The sequence below is a fragment of the Abrus precatorius genome, unplaced genomic scaffold (genome assembly GCF_003935025.1).
Source record: "Abrus precatorius isolate BTA unplaced genomic scaffold, Abrus_2018 Scaffold2, whole genome shotgun sequence".
Taxonomy (NCBI): Eukaryota; Viridiplantae; Streptophyta; class Magnoliopsida; order Fabales; family Fabaceae; genus Abrus; species Abrus precatorius.
In genome coordinates, this window is record NW_020874362.1 from 9,044,502 (window position 1) to 9,068,241 (window position 23,740).

Here is a 23,740-nt window from a genome sequence, read left to right on the forward strand (position 1 = left end):
TGAAGACATATAGGCCGAGTATTGTGAATGGGTATTGGCACTTGTGTCGTATATTTGAATAAATAATTGTGAACAATGCGGGCCAAGGGTCGTGTAATATGAATGAATATATGCTTTGTGTTGTGTACTGTAGAACAAATGAGGGCCTAGTGTCGTGTATTATGCATGATGGTGGGCTTTATGCCCTATACTGAGAATGAATATTGCAATGTGTGTGAATGAGGCGTGAATAACTCTGGTCTAACGTGCTGTGAATGGATCAGTGATACATTGGGGGAGTGAAAGATGAGGACAGTAGAAATACTTTCGGTAAGAGAGAGTGGTAGTGACACCGACTGTGGGAGCGGGTGCACCACGAGCCACACACTCTTTTCCTGACTAGACCTCTGACCACTATCTTTACTGAGCAACCCGTGACTGCCCACGTAGTATCCGTGAGGCGGAGGTAACCGACGACCATCTATAGTAAAAATCTGTTATCACAATGCCACAGTGAGCATGGCTGGCTTGCAGTGAGTGCACGAGATTATTGTTTGATAATTACGTATGTGTAAAATGTTTGGTGTCGTGAGTGCATCGGAGTTGAATTAGAAATGAATTGAGTGGTAATGCTGCCTGTGATTATATTGTGTGAAGTGTATTAGAAATAATGCAAATTATGTGCAAAGTGAGACTCTATATTTGTTTTTGTATCTGGTAGTGTAGAGTACTCACCCTTACATTCATTTTCAGGTAATCAAGACGAACAGCACCGGACTCAGTGAAGGGTTTGATGAAATTACTATAGGGCTTAGAATGTTAATTTGAAATTGTTGTATTTGAAATGGTCCTGTAGCAGTTATTTGATATAAACTTGTAACCCTTTTCCTATTTTAAAATGTTTAATAAAACATTTATTATTCCGAATTTGCAAAAGTATTATTTATTAAAATTAAATTTAAGATATTACAAGTCGCTAGATCAGTTATTAACCATTAATCGTCATACATTTAGTGATCTAACAAATTAGTCAAAAAATTAGTGACTAATGAGTTTAACAGCCAAAATTTTTATATTAGTAACTAAAAAATCATTCACAAATGACTATTTTTTTTTGTAGTGAATATTAGTAAGACACTCTTTATAACACACTAAAATCTACTAAAAATTACAAAAATTATGTGAGTCTTATTTTTTTTAAGTGACATTTTGCTTCATCAATCAATGAACATGAGTGACTTACTCAAAAAGGCTAATATGGATATTACAAAACCCATCAAAACTCTGATGGTTGTCGATCATAAATTGTCTGCTAATGATTGCTATACGTTGACAATCTTACTATATGCAGATCTATAATTTGATCATTGCAATATGTAGCAATTACTCATCGGGAAATTTCTTTTGCAGTCAACAAGGTTTCTCGATTTATACATAAACCAAAGGATACTGACAAACAAGCTATTAAACTCATCCTAAGATATGGTCTCACTCTCTCAATCTATAGAACACTTGTTACGTGACAATTGATAGTGTTGGCACGGAACTAGTAGACTTAAACCAATTAGACTGAATTAGTGAGTTTATCGATTACCTGTGAGATATGTCCATTAACCCCCGAATGTAAGAAGTGATTGAATGAGCGTGTGGTTGTTTGAATTCCTTCCCTGCGGTGGAAGATTTGTTATCTGGTATCATAATGGTTTGAGGCAAAACCATTGTCTATAAGAACCTCTGCCATGATCATGTCTTTGCATTTGACAGTGATATATAATGGGCAAACATGCCTAGTTCGATCCGCCATCTGGGTTCATTGACTGTGATATAAGTACTAGTGAAAAAAATGAATAACATGACTTTCACTCCAATAAGAAAAAGGTAAAGGAAGATAAAAAACTTTAAAAGAAATTATTAAAAAATATACAATAACAAATAATTTTTTAAAACTTTTAACTTTTATCAAGTTTAATGTTGTGATCCATACAATCAACCTTGTTTAGTTAAATAAAACTAGTTGTTATATTATAATTCATCTTCAAATTTTATAAAATTAATACAAATCTAAGTAACAAATAATTATAATTTAATAGTCAAATTGATAAAAATCATATATCATATAAAATTATAATATTTTATAACCATATAAAATTCAACGGTATGTGAGGTAACTCATTCGACTATCTTTGTGGATATAAAAGGAGTAAGCACAAAAAACAAAAGAAACGGACAAGTAAGGCAAAAGAGTTAGAACTCAAGAAGCGTAGGGCGCGTTTTAAGTTACGTTAATCTTTTGCAAAGGGAAATGATAAACGGTACGAAACAAAAATACACGAAAATGGCAAAACCGAAACCAGCCGTGATTTTCTGTCAAACGAAGACTGATATTATTTTCTGATACAATAATAAACCGGTAATAACAAACCACATCACCTGAGCAAAATTTGTACATACACTATTCGTACCAAATAGCAAAGCTCTTTGCAAAACCTTATGCATTTTGATGCTAAGAAATATTTATGTAGAATAATGTATATATTTGTATGTGCATGAGTTAAAAAGATTAATAATATATACATAAAATTCAACTAAATTCAACTATACAGCCTAGATCTCTCTAAAAAGATATACAATCTATCCAGCCTTGTTTGATCATGAAAAATGATCAACAAACATTTCAAAGAGAAAATATATCTCATATGATCAATCCAAAGTATTGGTAGCTATTTGGGAGCTTCTCTTTACCTAGAGCCATTAGTGCTATCTGTCTTATCTTTGGTTGGTCGTTCATCTTGAATTTCTTCTAAATCTTCAAACTCAAGTGCTCTACCAGCTTGCTGTTTCCAGTATGCAACCAACTTCTTCAGCCGTGCTATCTCTTTTGAAGAAACATTTTTGCTGGGGTCATTCACAATGGATCTCACTCGTGATGCATACCTAAAAGCATAAAGCAATACCATTCCAACATGAGAAAAATATTAGCTAAATCAGACTATTAAGGAACTGTTTAGTTTCAGAATTTTTTTATTTTTTTTCTATTTTCACAAAAATGTCACATTATTTTCAGTTTTCAAATTTGAAATATGAAAGCAATGAAAACAGGATGACATTTTTGTAATTCAGAGTGAAAATAGAAAACATTTTTTCAAACCAAATAGACCCTAAAAAATACAAAGGTTAACATTTTTCATGTTAAAAATTATTATAATAAAAGAAAATAACAAATAACATACATAAGAGAGTTATTTGTCTCATCCAAACTTGATTCTGCTGGAGAAACATTCACAAACATGAGAGTTTTGGCATTACCACCAAGTGAATCACTCATCAACATAGTTAACTTGTGATTCCTGTATGGTGTGTGTTGACCACCAGAAGACAAAGCACTAATAACATCTCCAAGTGCTGATAATGATTTGTTAATGCTTTGAGCTTCTTTAAGTTGACTCCCTGTGGAACCTGATTTTTTCACTCTTTCTGAACCCGCAAGATCCACAAAACTCAGCTGTGTGTTGAATCCAACATAAAACAAGTAAATGTGTGCCTCAAAATCAAGAAACAATCAAGTGTTACTTAACAATGAAGAAATGTTTAACCCTGATAGTTAGATAACCAAAAAGGGAGAGAAATAATAGAATATAAATAAGAGACTAAAATTTAGTTTTCGGAATAGAGGTTGGGAGAGGGAGCTGGGGCTCTTGAATTTCCTGGGTATGGGAGAATTAGTTTTATTCAATCCTTTCCATTTTAACTCGAGATTTAGAATTAGGAATATATGGTTGAAGTTCATATCTACCTATGCCTTCAAATTTCTCTAGTCCAGTCCCTAAAAGATGATATATTGCTGTTGTTCAAAGGAAAAAGAAAATGTAAAATATACCTTTCCCCTAGCAACTGACTGACTTTGAAGATTGGTACTTTCAATCACAATAGATAGAATGAGATGAGATCTTGAGCTTTCATCATTCATTTGGGTTCCTGATATATGGCGCCGTTCTGATCCTCTTTGTATAATACTATTCAATTCTTCAATTGTAGAAATTGACATAACTGTTACATTTTCCACAACTACCATTCCCTAATCAAGGAATTAAAATAAATCCATTATGACTATGATTGAGAGTGATCAATGATGCAAGAATTCTTCTGAAGTAACAACTTTGGACAGTTTTCACATGTTCTATAATTTTCATAGCTTATTTTGAAATGTTTCCACAACGTTGCAAAAACACCCTAATTCAACAATTGTTAGAAATCATGGTTAAGTAGAACACACAAATTTAAACACAAATAAATAGGTCGGTAAACTTTCTAACAGAGAAATCAAAATTAAGCATACAAATAAACACCTTTAAATCCTTCTTGACAACCAGTTTTAAATGCTTTTCACTCTAGTAATAAAATATATAGAAGTGAAAATTAGCAATGACAACAAAGAGATAATTACCGTCGAATCCTTCTTGATATCCAATTTAAAATGTTTTCCAGTTTTTGGTAACAGAAGATCTATAAGGGTATCTTGATACAACTCTACCATGTATGCCTGCATGATTGACATATGAGAAGTCAACATAAGACTAAGCAAAGTTTCACAAATCTCTATATCGTTTGCATAACTCTTACACAAAAAGACAAATGGAAAAAGACAATGTAAACTTTTAAGCACCAACAATGCATTCAAACTAAATCCTTTAGTCATTTACCTGTTGAATATTTATTTGTATATTCACTAGATCTAATGACAACAATTTTCAACGTGAAAAGAGAAATGAAATTTTACTCATCTGTTTTAGAAAGGTTACCTTCAATGAAAAAGAATACTTGTTATTATCTCTTTTTAAAATTCTAAAAAGTTCTGCAATTGCACGAGGGGTAAGTCCAGGGTTGTTTTCACATCCATAGATTGTAAATGTCTTTCCAGAGCCAGTTTGACCATAAGCAAATATGCAGACATTATAACCATCTACAGCTGACTGCACCAAATACTGCATTGCAAATACAAGAGAAATTGGTAATGTGTTTAAGTTGTATATGTTCCCATGTTCCCATAAGCAAGAAATGAAAATGACTATGATTTATGACTTACCCTTGTATCCTCAAACACGCATTCTTGAGTTGCATCAGCATCAAAAACACGGTCATATATGTACTGCTTTAGCTTATCATCTTTCCATGGATATTCAACTGTAAACTCATCTACTGCAGTAAGAACTCCTCTTTCCTTCTCAGCGATCTCTTTTTCACCAAGAGGCCTTAGTCGGCAGTAAACTCTGATCTTGCCTTTCATATCTGAAGGAAAACCAAGTTCCACAGTTGAATATGTGTCAGTTATGTATGTCAACACATTCACATAGATTTAATTCCAAATATAAAGATTTTCCATCACCCACCTTCTATTATATTAAAATAGCGCTTCCTTAAAACCTGTTCTTCCTTATAAAGTGCTTCCATTTCAGCAAGTTGAGCCCCTTGCATTTTCAGTATGGCAGCTGTCTGTTCATTTTTTCTATCGATGTCCTAAACAATACAATTTGTCCATATTTTTATACTGTCCCAAACTAAAGTGAAAATAAACAAAACACTGAAATCTATATTGGTTATTAAACAATTTGAGCAGTGAAAAAACTGAAATAAAAGTATTAAAACCTCTCTCATTTCTCTCAATTCTTCAAGTTCCTTCAGATTATTCTGCAATGCAGCCAACTCAGAGTCCTTGACTGAAATAGTAGACTTGGCAGCCAGTAATTCTTGCCTACACGCTTCCAGCTTTCTTTCAAGGTCATACACTTCAGACTTCACAGCTTTGCGTTCTTGCTCAAGTTTCCTTTGACAGGAAGCAATCTGCTTTACAATGATCACCATTGTTGAGAAAGAAGAATGAGAAACATAAGATGAATCCGTGTGTCTTGATTACACAACAGAGCATATATTTATAATAGGGATCATTAATATAGAATATACAATTACATAATCACCATAATTACAAAGATACTAATTTTCCTATTTATTGCATTACTATAATTACAAAATTCCAACACTTTCCCTCAAGTTGGAGCATATAAATCATATGCATCAAGTTTGTCATATATAACTAATTCAAGGACCTCTTGAAGACTTGGTATAGACACCTGCCAATTGATCATAAGAATTTACAAAACTATTAGTGATGACTCCGGATAAAATCTTCTCTATAATGAAATGGCAATTTATCGCAATATGTTTCAGTCCTCTCATGGAAAAATAGATTTGACACAATATGTAAAACTGTCATATTATTGCAAATAAGTGTCATTTGCCTAACTTTCCCAAATCTCAATTCCTTGAGCAATTGTTTAAGCCAATTAAGTTCACAATTGGCTAAAGCTCTTGATACTTTGCACTTTGCAACTACACTTTGCTTTTTGCTTTTCCCAAGAAACTAGATTTCCACCAATAAGGATGCAATAGCCAGATGTAGACCTCCTATCACTAGGTGATCATGCCCAATTTGCATTTGATATCCCACTACCTGAGTATGTCTTTTGTCTTCATACAAGAGACTTTTTCTTGGAGCTTCTTTAATATATATTTTAGAATGTAAATGATTGCAAGTGCATCCCAATGTCCGTAACAAGGAGTTAAAGAACTAACTCACCACACTGCCTGCAAAAAAGATGTTTGAACGAGTAACTTTCAAATAGTTCAATTTTCCAACAAGTCTTCTATACCTTTCAGGACCTGAAAGTGACTCCTCCTAACTTGGCAAAAGTTTGGTATTAGGATCTATAAGACTGATAGGAGTATCAACAAGTTTGACCCCATCAATCTTGTTTACTCTAAAATATCTTTTGCATAATTCCTTTGGGTAATCACAACACAACTTTTGGATTGTGCCACCACCTCAATCCCCAAGAAGTGAGTAGCCGAACAAATGTCATTTTGGCTACAGGAGCGAAAGTGTCATTGTAGTCCTAGCCAAATATCTGTGTATAACCTTTCGCCATCAAACAAGCCTTAGGATGATCAATCTTACCATCAGGACCAACCTTGACTATATAGATCCACCTACAACCAACAAGAGACTTGCCGGGAGAAAGATGAACAAGTTTCCAAGTACCACTATTCAGAAGAGCACACATTTCATCGATCACCTGTAGATTGAGGAATAGAAATAGAGGACAAGGAAGACAAACAAGTATAATGGTATAGAGGGATTACGGGTAGAGCATATACCTTTGCGAAGAACCTTAGAAAGTTCAGTAACAGGAGGCACATCCAAAGGAGAGAGGGTGAGTGGCACCAAAAGCTAGTCAAAGGAAGGCTCGTTAGACATTGGTGGTACAAAGAGTGGCTGGCGACGATGATACACTTGCAAAGGAGGTGGTGTAGTGAAAGCATGAGATGCTTCTAGTAGAAGATAGTAAAAGAAATAGAAGCTGAAGAAGAATTGGACTCAAACTAAAGTTGGAAACTAGTTGTAAAGAAAGGAACAGACTCAAAAAAAGTGATATTAGCCGAAAAATAAATAGCAAGAAAGAGCTAAAGAGTAAAACTTATAACATTTCTAAAACCTAGTGTATTCAAGAAAAATACATTTTTGAGAGCAAGGTGAAAGCTTATCAAGCCTAGGACGAAAGTCATGAGCAAAGCAAGTTGACCCAAAGACTCAAGGGGTAAAAGGTGAAGGGATTAGTGAGGATATAAGACAATGAACAGAGGATGACATTCTATTAATAAGGTAAAACATAGTAAAAACATCACACCCTAAAAGCAAGGAGGAACTTGACTATAACATAATAAAATAAGAGCAATTCTGATATGTTTAATTTTTCGTTCAAAAATTCTATTTTGTATCTTTGAAGCCATAAAATTTTGAAATTGATTACATAGGTATTCACGAGCACATTGTAAAGTTCAAACTGGAACACCAAATCGAGTTTTAATTTCAAAAAATAAAGGTTTAAAAATAGAAAATAAATCAAAATGATATTTCATTAAAAATAATTAAGTATATTGAGAATAATCATTAATAAAGGTTATAAAATATTCTTATCCTAAAGTAAATACAATACAATTTGGACCCTAGACATCAGTGTGAACTAAAAGCAAAGGGAGAAGTAGAACAATGATGGACACAACTAGTAAAGAACTACAAGTATGTTTTTCAAATTGATATAACTCACATGACAAAGTAGATAAATTGGAAAGACTAGGTACTAGTTGTGGTAACTTGGTTAAATTAGGATATTCTAACTAGGCATGAATAAGAAGAGGAGAATCAATCATACAACCAGCACGAACAAAAGTATTTAACTGATAGAGGCCATGAAACATCTGGTGCCAATCCTCCTCCTCCTCAAACTTTGGTCCTATAGGAAAACATAATCTATAGTGAAAGAGATTATATAATCAAGGGAACAAGTGAGACAGCTAATGGATAGTAAGTTAAAAAGGGATCTGGAATCATAAAGAACATGATTAACGAAGCGGAGAGAAAAGAGTGAACAATATCAACACCCTAAAATTGTGTTTGGAACCCAGCAGCCAGTGACAAAGGGTAAATAATCAGATGTAGAAATAATAGGAAAAAAAAAGAATTTATTATCACTGATGTGGTCAATGGCCTCAGAATCAAGAACCCATGGGCCAAGAATGGAAGAACAAAAGACACCAACAAAAGAATTATGCGCGTGTGCAACAAAAAAAGTGGAACCAAAGGATTAACACTCCTCAAACCTTTGAAGGAAGTCAATGTATGCAAGTGAAGGAGAAGGTGTTGGTGGCACAGTTGAAAGTGCAGAGTTAAAGGGTGTGCATTGACAACATTAGCTGCCCATGGAGGGCAACCATGTAAGATAAAGCATTGGTCAATTGTATGGCACTCCTTGTAACAACGGTCACACTTAAAGATAGAACAAGATTTGTTTAGTTTGCAAGAATGAGCACAATCACTACTTTGTGAGACTAAGGTAGATAAGTTTGGCAAAGTAGAAGCAAGAGAAACATCCATAGAAGTAGATGGGGTTTTAGCTAGTACTGGTAGAATCTATAATAGGTATAACAGGCGACCCCAAAATTTAATCACGAATAATAGAATATTCTACAGGCAAACCATACAAAGCAACATAAAAAGTTGCTGATGATTTTCACAGTTCCTATCAATTGAGGTGGCAAGAGGCAAGACTTCATTCAAGTCATGGAGAATGTTGGTCACACAACCCAAATATTCAGTCATGGAGCCATCAAATCGTTGAGGAGCAAAAACATTCACGAAATTTTGACAAACCTTAGGCACCGAGTGTCATTGGTATACAAGTCTTTAGGCTATATCCAAACAAACACACGTCTCATGAGGGCGAAAAATTTGCTTCAAAGAAGGATGAATGGTAGATTTAATGACACTACAAAGCTACAAAGCTGAGCATTAATTTACTCCGTTTAAATTGTTCAGCAGCATCAAAGGAGTCCTCCTTAGTAGTGAGATGATCAACATAACTTTGACCTTTAAGCCAAAGTTTGATGTTGGAAGCCCATGTGGTGTAATTACTCCCATCCAACTTTTTCAAGGATAGAGGGGCAGTAATGTAGTTGCGTACATTACTGAAAAGTACCAAACAGGCTAGAAGTGCAAAACTAGGAGTGAAGAAGAAAGGACTTATCAGAGTAGAGCAACCTCCGGTGACTCCAACGAAACAAGCAGTGGCCAAAAACAATGTCGGACTCACTGCCACGTGCCGGCGAGGAGAGAGAAAACCAAATGGGAGAAGCCACGCGTGTGGGCACGTGGGACTTTCAGTCAGTGTGAAACTTTGGGGACAGGCCAAACTGAGCAGAGCAAGGCAAACCAGATTTGAGGGTGGTTGCTAAAAAAAAACGCACATGAAAAGTTGCCAGAAAAGTACAAGTGGTGGTGCAGTATCCAAGCGACCGAAAACTAAATACAAAGGACAGTTTTTGGAAAAAAAATTTGCACTAGCAAGCAGTGGGCCAATTGGGTAATCATGGATTAGGGTTATCCTATGTTAGGCTCTAATATCCTGTTGAAAAAGAAAAATGAAAAATATAGGATGAATCTGTGTGTCTTGATTACACAACAGAGCATATATTTATAATAGGGATTATTAATACAAAATATACAATTACATAATTACTGCCCTATTTACAACATTACTATAATCACTTACTTCCAACAACCAACAACCATCAACTTCAATTTATTGTTTTTTTATTTTATTTTAAATAGCAATTTTAATTTTTTATGTATGTTACCTCTTCAGCATTCCTCTTCTCAAGTGCATACAACTTTTGCTCCAACATCAATTTTTCACTTTTCAAACTTCTGATAGTTTCTTCAGCTGCATGTAGCTCATCTTTACAAAGTCTTAGCTCATCTTCAAGCTTTTGAGTCTCCTATTGGTACCATACAAAGTCCATAGTTTATACATCAAAAGTAAAAGCAATATTAATCAGAAAGATTATATAATAATAGTTTCATATAATATCTTACTTGGTTATTTCCAGCAAGATCCTTTTTGGTAGTGTTTTCTACAACTGCATTACTTAACATGGCCATCCTAGATTCCATATTCCTCTTCTCTACAATTGCAGCCTATTAAGATTGTATGATCAGTAAGACAAGTCCAAGATAATGTGAGATAGAATGAGTACAAGACCCATTTCACAATGTCATGATCTTTACCTGTAGCGCCTTATCTTTTTCATTGCATAGTGATCTAAGTCTATCTCGATCACTTGTAACTGCATCCAGATTTTGCTTAGCAGCTTTCCAGGATTCTTTCAAGCCATCCAATTCTTCTTGCATTTTCTCTTCTTGCTTTTGCTTCTCACGTAATTCTTCAAGCAACTACTCAAGATAATTAAAGATTATAACTAGTTACTGAAAAGCAAGCATTAGACATCAAGTATAATATGAAAATAAATGCAAATGTATCTTTATTTTACCCAAAGACAACTAGTATCAAACCTCAACTTTGACTGCCCAAAGGGAATTAAATAAGTTTTAAGGTTTCATTTACTATATGCAACAAGCCATAGGAAATGCCCTCAAGGCCACATAACGTGTTAAAATCAATTTTTTAAACTAAAACCAGCAATTGAACTGGTAAAGGATGTTCATGGTTTGATGGTTCAACTGTGGTTGAACTACGCTCAAACTGGTGATAATTAAATATATATTTTTAATATTATATAATATATTAAATAACAAATTAATATCAATATAAAAAAATTAATTTAAGAAAAACTTCAAAGGAACATATGATGTTTTATAATATGAAAAATTCATAATAAATAGTTAAATAACAGCAATTCATGTATACATCTCATATATGACCCTTTATTTATTTTAGAAATTTTTTTTAAGAAAATACAACCAAACTTTATCCCACTAAATAAGGTTGGCTACATGGATCACATGACACCATTGTCAAAAAGAAAATTCAAACACAATTTTTAATATTTTCTATTTTTTTAAATATTTTAAAAAAATAAGCAAAAGAAAATTATTTCAAATAATTCAATTCAGAACAGTTCGAGTTATTCAACATTGGTTCATACATGGTTCTAGACCAGTATTTTTACTCCACTTTTAGAACATGTTAGTGGATACTCTAAATTATTCTAAGATATAATATTATTATGAGATATTCAATGTGTAAGACTAGTTTAACTATCAAGACTAGTTGCACTAGAATATTATCTTAGCAATTAACTCTTAAGACTAGTTTCCTAATTTCTATATTTCCAAATATCTCATGATTTGTTTGAATTATTTATTAATCAAGATTAGTCATATAAACAGAAGATAGAGTTATATTTTATCATGATGTTTCATCAAATTGTAACAAATCATGTCAAATACTCAACAGCAATTTTATTGTATTCAACCTTGGGTCTCTCCTTTTTCTTGCTTCGGTGTAAAACATTATAATATCAAAGTAGTACTGAATCACACTGTTTCACCAAGTAAAGAAAAGTTACGGATCAACAATCGCTTAAAATATTTATTACTTGTTCTTCAATAATGCTCACAACTCACAACTCAACTGTTGGCAATTTTTTTTTAGGAAAGGTATATTTTAGAACTCAAGGTATAAATCAAGGAATTTCATCTACATATAATTTCTTGAACCTTTGTTGAATGTTATTGATATTCCGATTCATTTTGACTACTACTTTTCTTAAAATTTTGGATTGGTCCTAAAGAGTGATTTAGTTGATTCTTCACTGTTGTGAGTTAATAGTGATTATCGTGTCTATATCTTTAAGATTATTATTTAAATTATATTGCTTTAATATTTTGTCTAAAATTAGTTACTGGGGAAACATGCATTTATATTAATTCCTACTAACTTCAAAATTATTGCATTATGGGTTATGTTCAATACAACGAGTATATTTATGACATAGGAAAGGAGCAAAGATTTTCACTTTGTTTGATGTTGTTTAATTATGCAAAATATGATTCCAAAACTTCAATTATCAAAAATATATTTAATTCATATTTGAGAATGATTTTCTATGAATTATATTTTAGAAGGTAACAGTTTAGGTGCACATAATTTTACCCAAGAGAAAGAGGATTAGATGGAGTTACATGGAAAGAACTATCAATAAGATGAAGTTACCTTTGGCGAGATGAAATAAGATATCATAACATGAAGTGATTTGAGAGAGGAAAAAGTTTCTTCTTAAACAGTGTCACCACAAGAGAGGGTTATTAACAAGGTGAAACTACTTTCTACTTAAGTTCTCTAACATGTGAACTCTAAAGAATTAAACCTCTTTCATTTATAGTATTTGGATGAATTGTCATCCCATTATCATCTATATGTATCTTATTATGATGGTCATAGACCTAAGAAAATTTACTACCTAGTTGAATAAATTTCTTAACTCTTGATTATACTAAAGTTCATCGGAATGTAATTAGATAAACTTATTTTTATTAATTTAGCATGTTATAGTCACGTTTTATAATTGTGAACTACTCATGTATTAATTGTTTCTCCTTTTTGCTCATTATGAATATTATGCCCTTATCAAGTTTGTATGATTGACTCCTTTGTTCCTTTTAGATTATCCAATATGGTCAAGTTTGTATGACTGGCCCCTTTTTTATTCTTCTCAGATTATCCAATATAACAAAGTTATAGACTATTGAGAATTGTGGTCTCTCTCGGTAAGGTTCTCTATTGACAAGTCTTCATTGTTTCGGTAGCCTCCTTTTGCTTTATATTATTACACTTTGGACAAGATACAACTTTAGCAAAAAAATATCATTATTTCAGAAATGTAATAAATATTATGGTATTGACATGATGTGATATTATGTTCCTTTGGCTGTTGTTGAATCATGGTTAGATTCCAACAGGTTATTATTTTGAAGGAGACTACTGAAACCTTGGTAAATATGCAGCATTTTTAGTTTGGAAAATTGATTATATTGTAAATGCCTGTTTTGGTTAGGCTTGTTTGGCTAAGAGGTTCTTTTTGATAAAATATCTTGGATGCCAGCCATAGGTCCAATTTTTTATCATAACAAGTACCATCCACCACAACCTGCCTCATTCCTATTCAATCTAAGAGACTCAACTTTGCTTCTACAAATAAACTCTAGTCATCTTTGCTGTGGGTATCCTATCGTCGTTATTGCAACATTTTTTACTCAACATCCTTCATTGCAAAAACCTCGAGCACCTTCGTTGTGCTTATAGTTGCTTTCTAGTGCCATTGTCAACCACCATCCACAACCAGCAACAAAGTTACCCTTCATATTGGTAACCCCCTTCATATTGGTAAGCCCACCATTGGAAGCACCCTCATCAAACTAGTCAAACCACTGTATGTGTTTGCACCTATAACGGTTGAAGAAGATGCAAGTCCAATACAGACTTAAACACACTAAAGATTGCTGGTGAGGCACCATTGTCTGACAAGAAGACACTTACTCTTAAGTCATAACAAATATGAGTAGTAGTGTTTTAGTGGGTTCTTATTAGTTCCTCTTCAAGAAGTAATTTGGCACTTGCACTCCAGTCATGTGTTCATGACGATACCTCCACCTAGTTCAAAAGTTTCTGATAGAATAGACCATTGCTCTAAACATTGTCACCAGAGCATCATCTCTTATGCACTTTTGCACTCATTTTTTTGTTGTTCCTGTAGCCCAATTGCCAATATTGCCTCTTCTTGCAACTAGTCTAGATTTGTTCACCAACTCCTTGTTCAGTTTTACCCAAGTTTGGGCCATGCATCTTCCTTCCACATTTTTAAAGCATTTGGTGTAGTTTTCTCTCTTCATTTGCGAAAGCCTAGGCTCCCTCCATCGTATCGATTTAGTAGAGACCTTCATTGTCCCTATCACCAATAGATTCGAAGTTATTTTTTAATCAGACATAAAAGCATCACTGCTTCCATCAAGCTTCATTGCTAACAAATTTGAGAGTGGCCACTCTTCATTGCAGGTCCACTTTTTTATGCTGTCAACCTTCATTGCTTGCATGTGAATGTCTAGTCTTCATTGCAGGGCTATTAGTTAATGTTGTCAGCCTTCATTTCTAGCATGTACATGTCTAGCCTTTATTGCAGACCGCTTTTTTTGTTAATTGTCCAGTCTTCATTGCAGACACACAACTGGTCAAGTGTTTGGGACTCAACCCACCTAACCAATATCACATCGGAAGATGACTATCACTTACCCTAGAAACATTTGGTAGAGCTTACATAATGTTTTGGAAGGGTTTTATTTATAGCAAGCTTAAAGCTTAGTCCACTCTTGAGGGGCAGTGATGGAATATCTTAATATCAACATTATATTTTAGAATTATTTAAAGTACCCAATAATGAGACTAAATCTTAAACCTAAACCACCTAAGACAATTTTTAGTCATTCTTCCCACTATAGATGTTACTTCAATATTCTTATGTATACTATCATTTGTTATCTTTTCCTTTCTCATATGATCACTCATCAACTTTAATATTCTCATTTCTGTCAGTCTCACTTTTTTCTCATGTAGATCCTTTAAAACTCAACATTCACTACTATTAAGATGTCCCACATTAGTTAAGAATAGAGTCAGAATACTCTTTATAAGAGCTTCAACAGTCTTCCTCTTATGAGTTAGATTTTCGGAGTGAGTTAGGCCAAGTTTCTTAACATGGTATTAAAGCCTATTCAGTTTGAATGTTGAGCTCCACAGATGTCTAGTCCTGTTGGATCCACCTGTACAAATGTCCAATCCTGCAAATTTCACGTACCAAATGTCCAATCCTAAGCGTGAAGGGAGTGTGTTAAGATGTCACACATTGGTTAGCCAAAATATTCCTTATAAGGGCTATGACAGTCCTCCTCTTATGAGCTAGCTTTTGAGAGTGAGTTAGGCCCAAGTTTCTTAACAACTACCATAAAGGCTAGCTGGTCGTATTGCAGTTGGTAAAATCTTCCTTTCAGTTTAATAGGTACTTTACAATCACAAATAATTCCTAATATCTTTCTCCACTTTTAACAATCAGGTACTTTATATGTAACATCTTCATTAAATTTTTCATCATTCTATAAAATCAATCTCAAGTACCTGAACCTAGAAACTTGTAGTATAATATCATCTTCAATTTTAACTTATAACGCATGATCTTCATCTTGTTTTTAGCTAAATTTATAGTGCATATACTTTTTGTTACTTCTATTCATGTGAAAACTCTTAGATTCTAAAGTTTACATCCATAACTCGTTTAGCATTAACCTTCTTTCGAATCCTCAATCAACACTATGTCATTCGCAAAGAGTTGCACTTAGGAATAATCTTTTGTATCTCACTTGTAAGTATATTTAAGACTAAATTAAACAGGTAATGACTCAAAGCGAAGCCTTGTTGTAAACTTACCCCTATTTGAAAGTCCTTAAATACACATCCAGAAGTTCAATTACCCCTTCATTCTCGTCTTGTATAGCCTAAATATGCTACTCAGACTCTTTTCTTTTCTAAAATCTTCCATAACACTTCTCTTGGTACTCAATCATAGTTTTTTCCAAATCAATAAAAATCATAAGTCATTTTCTTTGTAGCGATACTTTTCCATCATATTTCATAAAAGATGTTTATAGCTTTTGTTGTAAAGCTTCTTGACATAAACACGTTGATTTTCTGCAATCTCAATTTCCTCCCATAGTGTATATGCATTATGCAATCACCTTTTCTGACAATATCATAGTATGACTCATAAGTTTAATACATCTATAATTTGCACAATTTTGAATATCACTCTTATTCTTATATGTAGAAACCAAAGTACTCTTCCTCCATTCATCTAACATTCTTAGATCTCAAAATCTCATTAAATACCTTAGTGAATCACTCAAGTCCTTATTTTCCCAAACTTCAATAAGGATATTATCAGGACCAACCACTTTACCATTGTCCATTCTTTTAAGAACTTCTTTTACTTCTCCAACTCGAATCATACGGTAGTATGCCAAATTTAGATTATTTTATTCCACTTCTAACCGTGTTATATTTCCATTTGTTTCTTGTCCATTGTTAAAATGTTTGTATATATTTCTCCCATACATCTTTGATGTCTTATCCAAAACCAAAATTTTACCTTCTTCATCCTTAACACATCCAACTTGATCCAAATCTCTAGATTTTCTTTCTCTACTTCTGGCAAGCTTATAAATCTTCCTTTCACCATACTTTATCCCAATATCTTGATAAAAGCCTTAAAACACATCCTCTTCTCTCTAATATTCTCTTGCACGTTTCGTTCCATCACCATAACTTTCTGTCTTTTGATCCAAAACCTCTAAATTCACCTAAAATTTTATTGAAAACTTTCTTAACCTTCTTAGTCATTTTGTCTCAAATGATGTTAGCATTACCTTTTGTAGCCTAGCTACCTTCTTCTACTAACTGATCCTAAAAGTTTAATAGTTTCTCACCTTTAAGTAGCCACAACTAGATTTTATGAACAATAATTTTTTGAATTTTCTGCTTACAATTCTTGAAATGATCATCATTTTACAATCCTTGCAAATTCCATTGTTTAAATTCCTTACAAAAAATAAATAAATAAATTTGTGACCTTGAAATCCTACTCTTAAAAGTGGTAAGATATTTTATCCCTCTTCTTAAAACAAGTGTTCATAATCTTAAAATCATAGGTCATTGAGAAATCAACAATAGATTGTCCTTCATTTAACTCTCCAAAACTAAAACCACCATGAACCCTTATAAAATGTCTTGCCTCACAACCAACATGACCATTAAAGTCTCCACCTATGAAAATCTTTTCAATTTGTGAAATGTCTTGGATCAACCTCTCTAAATCCTCCCAAAACTTTGCTTTCAAAAGGGCTTCCAAACCAACTTGTGGAGCATAAGTACTGATAATATTAATAGTATCTAGTGCAACCAATAACTTTAAGGACATGATCTTATCTCCAATCCTTTTAATCTCTATCACATTCTTTTTTCGAGTATGTTAGAAATTAACTCTTAGGACTATTTTTTCTATTCTTTTAGTTTCTACATTTCCAAATATCTCAAGATTTGTTTCCATCATCGAATTAGGATTAGCAATATAACAATAGTGTGTTATATTTTATCATGACATCTCATCAAATTGTTAAAAAATCGCATAATATAAAGTCAATAGCAATTTTATTATATCAACCTTTGTTTTCTCCTTTTTCTTCCTTCTACGTGTAAAACACTAATTCCACAATATGCTATATCATAAAGTAGAAGATTAGACTTACTTGATCAGCATTTTTTTGAGATTCTACAACAAGGTTTGATAAATCTTGAATGCGCTTCTCATATAGTTCCAGATTAGGGGGCTTAAAATTATTAGAATTATCTCCATTGAAAGAACCACCACCAGTAGCAGCAGCAGCAGCAGCAGATCGTGCTTTTGAATAGCGGCGCAGCATTACATCATTGATATGTGTCTGAAGAGCTACACAAATTTCTTCTCCCTACAACCAAAGGATAAAATACCAATGAGGCAAATAATTCCAAAGCAATAGGGCTTGTGTCACATTAATGGAGGTATTATACCTGCTTGGTTTCAAACTGGAATATGTGGAGAACACCTGCAACTCGCATTTTAAAAAAGACTGCAGTATTGCTGCTTCCAAATTGCATTATGTCTTTCAACTCAGCTGAGTGCAAATATTCCTTAGGAACTGGACGGAAAAAATGAATCTATAGCCAATTGATCATAAAAGCACACAATTAAAAGAACAATTTATTTAACATTTATAATTGTAAATTACATAATGTTTATTTTAACATTTTTTTCTGTTTAGTCATACCCCTCTTTTATTAATTCCCAAAATTATTCGACCAGGGAGGAGTCCAATAGGATCATCAATCTTGCGAACATTGAAGAAAACAGAATTGCCATAAGGAAGTGTTCTCAATATGCGTAGAAATTGTTGTCTTGCATCATCTTTTGTCATATGCTGCTATTAGAGAAGAAAATTTTATATAAGGAGGGGGCAAAAAACTCAGCATTATATTTCATTAACTACAGAGCATGGTAGAAGAAAATATCAATTCTTTTATAAACTAACACAAAAGTGAAAAATTACTAAAGGTACATGTACAAGAAGGGCTTATACATAATTAACATAGTTATCACTGTTTGAAGGTCAAAGACAAATAAATAGATAGCTTTCTCCTACCAATGAATGATAACGAGAAAGAATGTCTAACTCCCATTCCCGTTTTGCTCGTGTCATTGAAATTTGTCTAGGCAAGAAACGCTCCAGAAGTGAATTCCAGTCACTGAGAAATACAGAACTCCATCAGTGTCACAATAGTATAGGGCATAGAAATTAACAAGTTCACTCACTAGGACAAAGTTTAAATGAGACTAAACACTATTACGACACAGTTACTAAGAAACAAACATTAAAAATCACTCACGTGCATGATTCAGGGGTTCCAACAAATCCAATCTCAGCCAAGATTTGTAATGCAGAAAGCTGAGCAGCATCGTCCCTTCCAATAGGATAATTGCCCAAAATATAATCATGCTGCAACTGTAGCAAGTAGCAACACATCCAGCATCAACAAATCTATAACATGAAGGTAATTGCAGCTTCATACATAAACTAGATATGAACAATCAGATGTAGTTTTCATAATGACAAGGCATACTTGTACATAGGACAATTGCACAAACATTGGATCTGTCACAGCTTCATCTGACTCACGAAATAACTTTTTCTTGAATATCAATTTACAGTGCAAGATTTCTCCCTTACTTCGATCCTTTGCTGATTTAAATTCCGCCAGGAGGTCCCCAATATATTTGTTATTATCTAACCCAATGTACTCCTCTAAGCAACAATAAAAGGAATTGTCAGACTATTAATTTCACCTTGATTACAATATAACAATCAAGGAGAGGAAAAAAGACATGCCATTCCCAAGATCAGGTGATTTGGAGCCATTAACAACTTTACGACATTCAAATAGACTAAAGCTGGAGTATGTCGACAGTTTAATGAGCCCTGCAAGTTCCTGGAGTAAATATGTTGAGTTAGGAATAAAAGGATATAAACTTGATGGTATAAACACAAGTTTTTGGGGGGTATCAAGAACTTCAAGCAGAAGCAAATAAACAAACATGATATAGCATTCCTTTATGCAATTAACTTTATTAACCAAATACAATGTTCAATCAAACAAGTTTAAGAACATAATGCTGCAATTTAGCAGCTATTAAATATGTAATGCAATCAAAAGGACACATCAAACAAAAGAAACAGATACAGATAATGAGCAATTTGATCATGTTAGAAAGCGAAAGCTGCCTATGTACAAGACAACAAAGCAGTAGGATGATGTGAAAAGGAAGAGCATATCCATGAAAAACACTTTAAAGAGAAATTATAATCAAATGGATACTGCTGATAACAAAATTTCTTCTTATTGATAGAATCTGTTGTAAAATTCACCAAATGAAACCCTTTCTCAGTTACCCACAAAATCAATCCGTTAAATCACATACTCATAAATAAGCCATAGTAGTTTATGAACCATGTAATCCAAGAAAATAGAGAACATTTCCCAAGTTAACCAACTCAAGACACCTAGTTAACATCAACTTACTAAAGCTTCAGCTTGTCTATTTTTTCCACAAAAGGTCAAGATAACATCTTTCTTAATCACTGCAGGTGCAGGAGGTCATGAATCAACTAGTAAATTAACAATGTTAGTGCCATTCCCAAGACCTTTAGCAACTTAACCACTAAAGACAAAAAAAGATTGTCACATACAATTTAGTTTTATTTACTTCAATGAAAGAGAAGAAAGGCTGTTTATGAAATTTTTAGGCATTACTATAAACTATCAAGTATAAGCCACAGAAGGACTTGTAAGTCGCAGAGAAGTAATAACCACAAGCCTATAAATTCCATTCATCTTATTGAATGCAAACATTAATGTAAAATAGTAAGTCACTGATGAGTGGTAAGTAATAACCACTGGTAGGCTTTTATTCATTCTATTGAATGATACCATTCTTGAAAATTTAAACATCCACTAAAAAATACTTGCTGATTGAATCAATGAATCTGACGAAGCATAGAGAAAGAAACAAAATGATTTACTGAATTCTCTTCCACCAACTTCATGAAACTTGAACCATAAATGTCAGAACATCAAGGTACTGCTAGTTATAATTCTAGTAATAATCATCATCCAAAAGCTAATGCCCTTTCGCTAGCTCAAGCCTTTGATCCTTATCTGAGTTGTTGATTTAAAGGGACTGAAAGCTTTCGGAAAGGTCTAAAATTGGATGCATATGGATTATCTTCTTTAGATTGAGTAGATTCTGTCCAGGGACTCCCAATCCCTTTCATCAAGTCATTCAGTAATGTATCTATTTCACATTCTTGAGTTTTCAATCTCCCATAACATTTTTTATAAATTATCATTAGTTAGAAATGCATGCATGATGCAAATGTAAAGAAAAAAATATAAGTTTCAAGAACCTCAACAGCATCGGCAACTGTGGTTGACATGTCATATGTAATTTCTTCAAATGTTTCATCTAGGAAGAACACTATAGTTGTTAGCTTTCTCCCAGTCAACAGAGCTTCAATCTCCTCACGCGCAGGTATTATAAGTCTGGGACCAGCCTTGACAGAACGCTTCAAAGCATTTAATGTATTTAATGCAATGGCTTGAATCTCAGGATCAGTAGTCACACCATTTGCTATGTTATGAATGTATTCTGATAGATAACTGCCAATATCTTTACTAGGAGACATTGAGGATGCACATAAATACATGAGCTCCCATGCTTTAATCAAGTATTGCCTATTTTTGAGACAAGATAGATATTAATGACTAGTACAAAAACCACAGTAGATAAAATTTTAATGATTGAAGACCAAGAAAAGAGGAAGCATGACACTCAACACTAAACCTAAAAGTTGCATACCTCTCTGGGTTATTTCTTGTTTGCTTCGATATCTGAACAAAAAGTTCATCTCGGAGTTCTGAACGCTTCAAACTTTGCTTGTACAGCTTCCCTACAAGCTCAACTCGTTCATCTAAGCTTATTGGAGTTATACGATCAGACATATCGATTCCCATATATTTCAAAATTATTTGGAATAACTTTATCGCCCGACTCACTAAATCACCATTTATCTTAAGCAATGCTGTTGGAATTGGATCCTACAGAAATTAGTGAATTAGCTCTTCTTACCACGTATATTTTGAAATAGCTGGTATTTGATTGATTACCTTTTGGAAACTCAACATGTCCTCAAATGTAAATTTTTCTTGAACTTGAGGACCTACAGATCTTTTAGAAAAAAAACCACGTTTCCCAGCAGATTGAATTTGTTTCTGCATTAATTTTAAGAATCCTTCCACCTATGGAAAACAACATATACAGAAACTTGGTGATATCAAATGTTCATGCACATATAGCAAAAATATTTAAAGATAACAGGTAATTAGTCAAACAGATCATTGATGCACAAAATAACAGGAAGCAATAACATTTAAAGAAATTATATTATATCTAGATTAAAATATAAATTTTGTCACCTGGAATCTGCTAATCAAGGGTACAGCTCCAGCAAGTTCTGTTGGAATGGCCATTGATGGTGTGCTGCAACAAACAACTCAAATATACCAAGTTAGCCGCTCAGCTCAACGGGAAAATACTAAAATACAATGTCGCAAAGAGTAAGATAGATCATTGTCAATAAGAACAATATTCAAGAATAATGTTTGAGTGCATACAGTGAAAGTGGATAAATGCTTGCCGAGATGTAAAACTTCCAAAGTTTATAGTTTTCAAGCATGAGTCATAAGTATTATTTGAATATATTAAAGAAGGAAAATATGATTTATAGATTACATAATATGTTAAATTTTTGCATCAAATGCATTTTACAATCTATCTGACAAGAAAGATAGATGAGATTCTAATATACAATTCAAAAAGTACATATACTAGATTTTCGCCAAATAAAGTTTTTAAACACTAAAATGTAAATCATCATTTATAAAAAAAAAAAAATCTAAATTTTTAATGTACAACTCCAAAAGAAGTATGATACTCACGGCGATGCAAAATTGGAGCTATCACTGTCATGGTCATCAGCATTGCTAACAGCAGCACCATTTTGTAGAGAGGCATCATCATTGCCATTGCTAGAGCCAAAGGAATATCTGCTTGACCTACCGTTTTGAGCCATAGACGGGGGCATATCACTGGTCATTTTCCTTTCTTATTATCTTAAATCAATCAAATCAACAAATTTTGCTCTCCTTTTCCCTTCAAGTTCTTCCACTGCATAACAAAAATCCAAACATAAGTCAAAAAGAACACACTTCAAAAGGAAAGAAAAAGAAAAATAACGGCAATCATCTGAGCTTTGCTGATATATCCAATCTCAAAAGCAAAATGGAGAGAGAAGTAGTGTGATTGTTCTAGAGAACTGAAAACTCCTCTTCAAACATAAACCATTAGAAATCATGAATCAAGCAAAAGAGAAAGGAAAAAAGATTAAGGATTGGAATGCATATAATACCAAGTAGGGAGAAAACCCATCTGTCAAATTTTTCAAATAGAAAAAAAAAATCGGAGAAGGGAAAAAAAAACACCAACCCAGGAATTAAAATAGTTCAAAATAAAACAAGAAGCACAAGATCAGCAAAAGTCAGAAACTGTCAAGAACCAAACACCCATTTTGCAGGTACATCACTTTTACTAAGCAAAGACCCACTTCTGAAAATGAGAGAGAGAGAAGGACCACAGAAACTGAGCTGAAAATTTTAAAACAGAGGAAATAGAAGTAAAAATGCAACCTTTGTGACAGCAATGAAGTGAGTGGCAATAACATTGGTGTGTTGCAATGAATGGGGGAGAGAGATCTGAGTCACTGACAATGCAATTTGGTTTACAGTGAGATAGCAAACTGAATTTTGAGTGTGATGGTGAAAGAAAGTCACGAGTGCATTATAAATGCCACAAATCAAAATTGCTTCTTTTTTTCCCTTTCTCTCTAAGAATCAAATGAAAGTTCAGATTTTTATTTGTTTTACTTTAATTTTTTGGGTGCAAAAATGAAGGTTGAGATTTGGGAAGGAGAAGATAGTTGTTATAGCTAAGCTATGGATCTTCTTCTCCTTCTTTGGTGTTTACCCATTTTTTAAAAAATGTATTAATTAACAGTCGTGTTTGTTGGAAGCGGTATGGGCCAAACGGTAATACGGCCAAATGA

The 23,740-nt window shown here is 33.4% G+C and overlaps 1 protein-coding gene across 1 annotated transcript; it reads right to left on the reverse strand.

Annotated features, from left to right (window-relative positions):
• Positions 1-2,460: 2,460 nt before the first annotated feature.
• On the reverse strand, positions 2,461-23,505 carry LOC113858035 (kinesin-like protein KIN-14I). Its single transcript, XM_027490441.1, has 24 exons — positions 23,325-23,505; positions 22,578-22,806; positions 22,056-22,119; positions 21,747-21,878; positions 21,439-21,677; positions 20,987-21,314; positions 19,412-19,511; positions 19,146-19,327; positions 18,912-19,027; positions 18,668-18,770; positions 18,296-18,448; positions 18,039-18,185; positions 17,738-17,956; positions 10,655-10,819; positions 10,463-10,564; positions 10,225-10,365; positions 5,623-5,817; positions 5,367-5,493; positions 5,063-5,265; positions 4,779-4,961; positions 4,424-4,519; positions 3,857-4,054; positions 3,210-3,481; positions 2,461-2,913 (listed from the first exon to the last, which is right to left on the reverse strand). The coding sequence occupies exons 2-24, from the start codon at positions 22,733-22,735 to the stop codon at positions 2,718-2,720; spliced, it is 3,819 nt and encodes a 1,272-aa protein (XP_027346242.1). The 5' UTR covers positions 22,736-22,806; positions 23,325-23,505; the 3' UTR covers positions 2,461-2,717.
• Between the last annotated feature and the right edge of the window lie 235 nt (positions 23,506-23,740).

Coding starts and splice junctions, on each gene's coding strand:
- LOC113858035 (XM_027490441.1), bottom strand. CDS start 22,735: ATGACCAGTGATATGCCCCCGTCTATGGCTCAAAACGGTAGGTCAAGC. Junction 19,512..20,986: donor CAGTTGCCGATGCTGTTGAG/GTTCTTGAAACT, acceptor TATTTACTCCAG/GAACTTGCAGGGCTCATTAA. Junction 5,818..10,224: donor AGAAGAGGAATGCTGAAGAG/GTAACATACATA, acceptor ATTGTAAAGCAG/ATTGCTTCCTGTCAAAGGAA.